Here is a 10,000-nt window from a genome sequence, read left to right on the forward strand (position 1 = left end):
AAAAAAGCGCAACCCAACACCTTACAGAACATCCACCTGGAAAATAAAAGGATCGCGGCTGAACTGGACATTGAGGACAGGGTGGACACCACAGCCAACAAGGAAGCCTTCATCACATTGAAGGACCACAAACCCAACTTCGCAAATAACCCAACATGCCGACTAATAAACCCAACTAAATCTGAAATAGGAAAAATCAGCAAAATAATCCTGGACAGAGTCAACACAAAAATCAAGGACAAAACACCACTCAACCAATGGAAAAATACAGCAGCAGTAATCAAATGGTTCAACAACATCCAAGACAAACAACAGCACAACTTTATCTCCTTTGATATCGAAGAATTTTACCCTTCCATCACGCAAGACCTACTGACTCAAGCACTAGACTTCGCCTCAGACTACGACTCAATCACAGGCAACGAAAGAAACATCATCATCCACGCAAAAAACTCCATTCTCATCCACAACAGTACACCATGGCAAAAAAAGAACAATGCAACATTTGACGTCACTATGGGAAGTTTTGACGGAGCAGAAACGTGTGAACTCGTTGGGAGTTTCCTCCTCTCCCAGCTCGCTAGCCTCAATCTGAACCTTGGTATTTACCGTGATGACGGACTGGCAGTGTGTCGCGCCTCGCCAAGGAGCAGCGAGAATACCAAGAAGCGCATATGCCAAATTTTCAAAGAGAACGGCCTACGGATCACGATTGAAGCCAACAAGCAAACCGTCAACTTCCTTGACGTCACTTTCAACCTGAGAAATAACAGCTACCAACCATTCACGAAACCCAACACAACACTCCAATACGTGCACCATGACAGCAACCATCCACCCACCACCACGAAAAGAATACCTACCGGAATCAATAAAAGGCTATCGATGCTGTCATCTAGCAAAGCTGAATTTGACCAAGCAACCCCCCCGTACCAAAAAGCCCTTGATGAAAGCGGATACAATTTCACCCTCACCTATGAACCCACGCCAGGAAACCAGCCAAAAAAGAACAGAAAACGAAACGACGACATCTGGTACAACCCCCCGTACAGCAAAAACGTCTCAACTAACATTGGACACAAATTCCTCAATCTGATTGACAAACACTTTCCCAAAGACAACACCCTAAGAAAAGTATTCAACAAGAACAACATTAAATTGAGCTACAGCTGCATGAACAATATACGACAAATCATCTCAAACCACAACAAAACAATTGCAAATGAGCCGTCGGCCCCCGGACAGAGCGACTCCAAAACCAACAAAGACTGTAACTGTCGAAAGAAACCTGATTGCCCTCTCAACGGGGGGTGCTTACAAACATCAGTTGTCTACCAATCTAAGGTAATACGCAAGGACATTAACACATCCGACACATATGTAGGATTAACCGAGGGAGAATTCAAAACCAGATGGAACAACCACAAGGCTTCTTTCAGGAACCAAAACCTGCGAAATACCACAGAACTCAGCAAACACATTTGGGACCTCAAAGACAATAATGTTGAATATTCAATAACATGGCAAATTCTTGCATCCAGCACACCTTACAATAGTGGTAATAAAAGATGCAACCTATGCTTGAAAGAGAAACTGTTTATTATTTACCGTCCAGACCTGTCATCCCTCAACATGCGCAGCGAAATTGTAACAGCATGCCGCCATAGACTGAAACACCTCCTAGGTAACACATGAGCCAATCACCACGCCCCTACACCAGCCTGTACCCACACACTCTGTGCCCTATATAAACCATGGTATGCGAATGCTCCCATTAAAATCTCCTGATGATTGAGGGTACCCCCCCTCATGAAACAGGCCTGTAGAGAAGAAATAGTCTTGTGATTTTTTTCCCCACACACATATATATATATATATATATATATATGTATATGTATATGTGTATATGTATATATATGTGTGTATATATATATATATATATATGTATATGTATATGTATATGTGTATATGTATATATGTATATGTGTATATGTATATATATATATATATATATATATATATATATATATATATATATATATATATATATATATGTGTATATTTATGTATGTATATGTATATATATATATATGTATGTATATGTATATATATATATGTATGTATATGTATATATATATATGTATGTATATGTATATATATATAGGTATGTGTATATATATGTATGTATATGTATATATATATGTGTATATATGTATGTATATGTATATAGATGTGTATATGTATATATGTATATATATGTGTTTATGTATATATATGTGTTTATGTATATATATGTATATATGTACATATATGTGTATGTGTATATATATATTTATATGTATATATATGAGTGTGTATATGTATATATATATATATATATATATATATATATACTGAGCTTCAAGAGGTAGTCACCTGAGATGGTTTTCACTTCACAGGTGTTCTTGAAGCTCATCAAGAGAATGCCAAGAGTGTTCAAAGCAGTAATCAGAGCAAAGGGTGGCTATTTTGAAGAAACTAAAATATGAGACATGTTTTCAGTTGTTTCACCTTTTTTAAGTACATAACTCCACGTGTTCATTCATAGTTGTGATGCCTTCAGTGACAATCTACAATGTAAATAGTCATGAAAATAAAGAAAACGCATTGAATGAGAAGGTGTGTCCAAACTTTTGGCCTGTACTGTATATTGGCTTTAGTACTGATTATTTTTATCGATTTTACATGGCGAATTCAACACCTCCAAATTCGGCAATGAACACTTCAACTAAGATGCACGTTACAATTGAATAGCCGGTGTGTAATGAGTACAATACTTACAGTATATACACTTTTTAAGGCTCAACATGAAACGAGACTGGCACATTCAGCTTCACAGCACGGACTACTTCCTGGTTCGACTTAGACTTAGACTGAGACAAACTTTATTGATCCACAAGGGAAATTGTTGCACACCGTAGCTCAGTTATAAAGAATAGAAAGGGTAAGGATGGAAAGGAAAATGCAGGTATAAAGTAGACAAAAAATTTACCCAAGTAGCAATATAAAATATAACATATATGTAATATTTACATATTAGATATACAGTATATAAAATATACTGATATTATATTAAATTATATAAAAATATATTATATACAATATGTAACAATTACCATGTACAATATTACAGTATATGTAACAGCTGCAGCAAAAAAAGGGCAGCGTAAAATAGAGAGTAGATCCAGCAGAAAATATACATTATAAATAAAGAGAGGGAGCTAACATAGAAGCGGTCAGGTGATAGACGGATATCATCTATTGCTTTATGGCGAGTGATTATACATTGATGATGATTATACATTATTCGTACTGTGGCCAATACACTACTGCCATCTAACATCTTGGAACTGCAACTGCACGCATCATCTACGACATAATACTTGCAAATTACAATCTTAAGTGTAAGAAAACAAGATATAAAAAACGGACAAAAAAGTTATCATTAGAGATGTCCAATAATATCGGGCGATAAATGCTTTAAATATGTAATATCGGAAATTATCGGTATCGTTTTTTTTAATTATCGGTATCGTTTTTTTTTTTTTTTTATTAAATCAACATAAAAAACACAAGATACACTTACAATTAGTGCACTAACCCAAAAAACCTCCCTCCCCCATTCACACAAAAGGTTCCTACATTATATATCAATATATATCAATACAGTCTGCAAGGGATACAGTCCGTAAGCACACATGATAGTGCGTGCTGCTGGTCCACTAATAGTACTAACTTTTAACAGTTAATTTTACTCATTTTCATTAATTCCTAGTTTCTATGTAACTGTTTTTATATTGTTTTACTTTCTTTTTTATTCAAGAAAATGTTTTATTTATTTTATTAATATTTTTTAAAAGTACCTTATCTTCACCATACCTGGTTGTCCAAATTAGGCATAATAATGTGTTAATTCCACGACTGTATGTATCAGTATCGGTTGATATCGGTATCGGTAATTCAAGAGTTGGACAATATCGGAATATCGGATATCGGCAAAAAGCCATTATCGGACATCCCTAGTCACACTTGCCAACCCTCCTGGATTTTCCGGGAGACTCCCGAAATTCAGCGCCTCTTCCGAAAACCTCCCAGGACAAATTTTCTCCCGAAAATCTCCCGAAATTCAGGCGGACCTGAGTGACGTCTCGACAGCCTGTTTTCACGTCCGCTTTCCCATAATATAAACAGCGTGCCTGCCCATTCACATTATAACTGTAGAATGATCGAGGGCGAGTTCTTGGTTTCTTATGTGGGTTTATTGTTAGGCAGTTTCATTAACGTCCTCCCAGCGCGGCAACAACACACAACAACAGCAGTCACGTTTTCGTCTACCGTAGAGCAGTTTGTCTGCCATAAACAGCAATGTTGTGACACTCTTAAACAGGACATTACTGCCATCTACTGTACATGCATATGTGACAATAACATCTACGGCTTTTAGAAGAGTGCAGTGCACAACTGCGCACACAAGGAGACGAAGCAGAATGCATCATCAGAGAGGGTGTTCAGCATGGGCAGAAAAATAGTGACAGAGAATAGAACAAGGATGGACAATTCAACCCTTAACTCAACAATGAGTAGATGAGTGTTATGTGTGTGTATATGTGTAAATAAATGAACACTGAAATTCATGTATTTGTCTTATTTATATATATGTATATATATATATATATATATATATATATATATAGCTAGAATTCACTGAAAGTCAAGTTTTTCCTATATATACTTGGTGAATTCTAGCTGTAAATATACTCCTCCCCTCTTAACCACGCCCCCAACCACGCCCCCACTCCAACCACCCCCCCGCCCCCACACACACACACCTCCCGAAATCGGAGGTCTCAAGGTTGGCAAGTATGTCCCTCGTTATCATTATCAGCTCATTGTTTAAAAGAAAGATGTCATCATTAAACAATTACTATTTTTAACACATGAACACAAAAGTACAGAGAATTGGTACTGTTGAGCACCGTATCGTTGCAGATGTGAATGGTACCTATCTGTAGTGGCGTTATTAAAGGCAGCACGTCACCTTTTATCCTCAATATACAAAAATCCACCTTTTAAAGATGTTATATTTCCAACTCACCTTTTTGCCTCCAAACAACAGCAGAAAGTTGCAGTGACGACAAAGTCAAGGCAATACCAAGTGGTCCCATCTTCTCCTCTCTTCCTTTTGCTCCTCAGGCCTAACTGATGCTGACACCATGGTGAACATGAGGAAGGTGACCCATCAGACCATTAGCGAGGAGCTGTCCAAAACAGTTTTGCTCCCGTGCATCTTCACCCTGCGCCCCGGGGCCGGTTCATCCCATGAGCCGCCCCGCATTAAGTGGTCCAAGGTGTGGGGCCAACGAGGCTCTGACGGCTCGCAGAAGGAGCAGTCGGTCCTGGTGGCCAAAGACAATGTGGTCAAGGTATGGTTAACGATAAAGAACCTCTCGTACTCTCCATGATAACATCACGTTATTAATCCATATTCAAATCCTCTTCAACTAGGTGAAGAAGGCCTACCAAGGCCGAGTATCGCTGCCTGGTTACAACAGGAACCGATACAACGCCAGTCTCGCTCTGACGGGGTTGCGATCCAGCGACTCTGGTCTGTACCGCTGCGCGGTCGTGGTTGGCATCAACGACGAGCAAGACATGGTCCCGTTGCAGGTCACAGGTCAGCAGAACATTAGTTTTTATACGTTTTTTTTAAGGTCTAAGTCCAAAGTAAATACAAATATCGGTAAATTGCTGAGGCATGGAGAAGGGCTCGGATTGAATCAGCTCTGCTTTTTCCTACTCCTTTTCGGACACGTTGAATTGTGCAAGGGAAAACCGTAGTGTTTATTACTCACTGTAACTTGTCTAAAACAAATGAAACCATTGTAGCAGGTATGTGGCGGTTTAAGGAAACACGTTGCTGTTCTAAACACGTCATTACTGCTCATCTCAACATAAGACTCAACAAACAGCAAATACAAACCCCGTTTCCACATGAGTTGGGAAATTGTGTTCAATGTAAATATAAATGGAATACAATGATTTGCAAATTTTTTTCAACCCATATTCAATTGAATGCACTACAAAGACAAGATGTTTGATGTTCAAACTCATAAACTTATTTTTTTTTTGCAAATAATAATTAATTTAGAATTTCATGGCTGCAACACGTGCCAAAGTAGTTGGGAAAGGGCATGTTCACCACTGTGTTACATGGCCTTTCCTTTTAATAAACACTCAGTAAACGTTTGGGAACTGAGGAGACACATTTTTTAAGCTTCTCAGGTGGAATTCTTTCCCATTCTTGCTTGATGTACAGCTTAAGTTGTTCAACAGTCCGGGGGTCTCCATTGTGGTATTTTAGGCTTCATAATGCGCCACACATTTTCAATGGGAGACAGGTCTGGACTACAGGCAGGCCAGTCTAGTACCCGCACTCTTTTACTATGAAGCCACGTTGATGTAACATGTGGCTTGGCATTGTCTTGCTGAAATAAGCAGGGGCGTCCACGGTAACGTTGCTTGGATGGCAACATATGTTGCTCCAAAACCTGTATGTACCTTTCAGCATTAATGGCGCCTTCACAGATGTGTAAGTTACCCATGTCTTGGGCACTAATACACCCCCATACCATCACAGATGCTGACTTTTCAACTTTGCGCCTATAACAATCCGGATGGTTATTTTTCTCTTTGGTCCGGAGGACACGACGTCCACAGTTTCCAAAAACAATTTGAAATGTGGACTCGTCAGACCACACAACACTTTTCCACTTTGTATCAGTCCATCTTAGATGAGCTCGGGCCCAGCGAAGCTGACGGCGTTTCTGGGTGTTGTTGATAAACGGTTTTCTCCTTGCAAAGAAGAATTTTAACTTGCACTTACAGATGTAGCGACCAACTGTAGGTACTGACAGTGGGTTAATGAAGTGTTCCTGAGCCCATGTGGTGATATCCTTTACACACTGATGTCGCTTGTTGATGCAGTACAGCCTGAGGGATCGAAGGTCACAGGCTTAGCTGCTTACGTGCAGTGATTTCTCCAGATTCTCTGAACCCTTTGATGATATTACGGACCGTAGATGGTAAATCCCTAAATTCCTTGCTATAGCTAGTTGAGAAAGGTTTTTCTTAAACTGTTTGACAATTTGCTCATGCATTTGTTGACAAAGTGGTGACCCTCGCTCCATCCTTGTTTGTGAATGACTGAGCATTTCATGGAATCTACTTTTATACCCAATCATGGCACCCACCTGTTCCCAATTTTCCTGTTCACCTGTGGGATGTTTCAAATAAGTGTTTGAAGAGCATTCCTCAACTTTTTCAGTATTTATTGCCACCTCTCCCAACTTCTTTGTCACGTGTTGCTGGCATCAAATTCTAAAGTTAATGATTATTTGCAAAAAAAGTTTATCAGATTGAACATCAAATATGTTGTCTTTGTAGCATATTCAACTGAATATGAGTTGAAAATGATTTGCAAATCATTGTATTCCGTTTATATTCACATCTAACACAATTTCACAACTCATATGGAAACGGGGTTTGTACTTAATGATGCCTTTTAATGTGTGCCTGCCCCAAGGTAATGTTGCAATTTTCAATGCCAACAAAGAAAGTATGTCTGGTAGAAAACACTCGTATGTAAAGTTATGCTCCACTAGTTTAAATCGAACTTAGATATTGGGTTTTACCATGTAAAGCGCTTTGAGTCACTAGAGAAACGCGCTATATACCGTATTTTTCGGACTATAAGGCGCACATTAAAATCCTTACATTTTCTCAAATCGAGAGTGCGCCTTTTAACCCGGTGTGCCTAATGTTTGGCATAAATCTGGTTGTGCTTACCGACCTCAACTATTTAAATTCGGTTCATGGTGTAATGATAAGTGTGACCAGTAGATGACAGTCACACATAAGAGATACGTGTAAACTGCAAGATGATGCCAGGAAACATCAAAACTTTAATTGTTCCATTGAGAATATAGAACATTACACACGGCGCTCAAAAATATGTCAAAATATTTTTAGTACGACTTCGGTAAGCTATTAAGCTGCACCGCTTGATGGATTGTCGGCGCATTAAACACACAAGTATTATTATGGTGTGTGTATAAGGACTGCAAAATGGCACCTATTAGCAGACATATTATCTGGCGTTTTGTTTCGCAATATTATGAAAAAACAACTTTTCTTACCTTCTGGTACCTGCTGATCTGTATTTGGGATCTGCATAAGTACTGGAAATTTGAGCGCTCCCGCCATTGTAGTTTGTGCCGACCCTGTAGTTGATAAGCTTCTTCTATTTCTCTACCTTCTTAAGTGGCATTCATCTCCCTGCTTGGCACTGAGCATCAAGGGTTGGAATTGGGGGTTAAATCACCAAAAATGATTCCAGGGTGCGGCACCGCTGCTGCCCACTGCTCCCCTCACCTCCCAGGGGTTGAACAAGGGGATGGGTCAAATGCAGAGGACAAATTTCACCACACCTAGTGTGTGTGTGACAATCATTGGTACTTTAACTTTAACTTTAACTTCTGCTGTTGCCATTTCTAATATAAAGTAGCGTAAAGTTCTTACTTATATCTGTCAGTAGACTAGCTATCAAAGCGCTAAAAACTGTAGTGTGCTTACATAATTCACCCACGGAACTTTAGTTATTAGAGGGTTCCGGTTGGATGTTTTTAACGGGACACTGACCCCTGTAATGCGCCTTATCATCCGGTGCACCTTTTGTATGAACATAGGCCTGAATAGACCCACTCATCGGCAGTGCGCCTTTTAATCCGGTGCGCCCTATGGTCCGAAAAATAGGGTAAATATATTTCACTTCACTTCACACTTTTTACAAAATGCTTTAGCTTAATGCTAAATTACATTGGCTTTGCCATTAACAATTTTACATGGCGATTTCAACACCTCCGAATTTGGAATTGAAATCTACAACTAAAATGCATGTTACAATCAAGTGTGTGATAAGTAGAATACTTACAGTATAAACACTTTGTAGGACGCATTAAAATACGACCTGGCACATTCAGCTTCATAAAGGCTACTTGCTAGCTTGGCAAGTTTATTATACAATAGAGATGTCCAATAATATCGCTCTGCCGATATTATCGGTCGATTAATGCGTTAAAATGTAATATCGGAAATTATCGTTTTTTATCATCGGTATCATTTTATTTATTTTTATTTTTTAATTTTTTTTATGAAATCAACATTAAAAACACAAGATTCAATTAGTGCACCAACCCAAAAAACCTCCCTCCCCCATTTACACTCATTCACACTCATTCACACAAAAGGATTTTTTCTTTCTGTTATTAATATTCTGGTTCCTACATTATATATCAATATATATCAATACAGTCTGCAAGGGATACAGTCCGTAAGCACACATGATTGTGCGTGCTGCTGGTCCACTAATAGTACTAACCTTTAACAGTTAATTTTACTCAGTTTCATTAATTACTAGTTTCTATGTAACTGTTTTTGTATTGTTTTACTTTATTTTTTATTCAAGAAAATGTTTTTAATTTATTTATCTTATTGTATTAATTTTTTTAAACAGTACCTTATCTTCACCATACCTGGTTGTCCAAATTAGGCATAATAATGTGTTAATTCCACGACTGCATGTATCGGTTGATATCGGTATCGGTTGATATCGGTATCGGTAATTAAAGAGTTGGACAATATCGGAATATCGGATATCGGCAAAAATCCATTATCGGACATCCCTACATATTACCGCTTGGATCGTGGGAACTCCGGACAAAGCATGCAGGTAAAAATATGATTAATTCCTTATAAATCATATCAAATACAAAAATACAGGATACAAACAAAGAGACTAGCTAGCGCAAAAGCTTAGCATGTAAACAGGAAGCAAAAAATCATCCAACCTAATGGTTGCATAAAACAAACAAGGAAACCAGACCGAGTGTGGCTCACAACGTGA

The 10,000-nt window shown here is 38.5% G+C and overlaps 1 protein-coding gene across 3 annotated transcripts in view; it reads left to right on the forward strand.

The window, feature by feature from the left end:
• Positions 1–10,000, forward strand: part of ncanb (neurocan b) — a 492,017-nt gene that overhangs the window by 167,573 nt on the left and 314,444 nt on the right. For all 3 annotated transcript variants that reach the window (XM_061977842.1, XM_061977841.2, XM_061977843.2), the window contains exons 3-4: positions 5,233–5,462; positions 5,545–5,713. In XM_061977842.1, coding sequence (XP_061833826.1) covers positions 5,233–5,462; positions 5,545–5,713 — 399 coding nt within the window. The remainder of the gene's footprint in view (positions 1–5,232; positions 5,463–5,544; positions 5,714–10,000) is intronic.

The sequence above is a fragment of the Nerophis lumbriciformis genome, linkage group LG18, assembly GCF_033978685.3.
Source record: "Nerophis lumbriciformis linkage group LG18, RoL_Nlum_v2.1, whole genome shotgun sequence".
Taxonomy (NCBI): Eukaryota; Metazoa; Chordata; class Actinopteri; order Syngnathiformes; family Syngnathidae; genus Nerophis; species Nerophis lumbriciformis.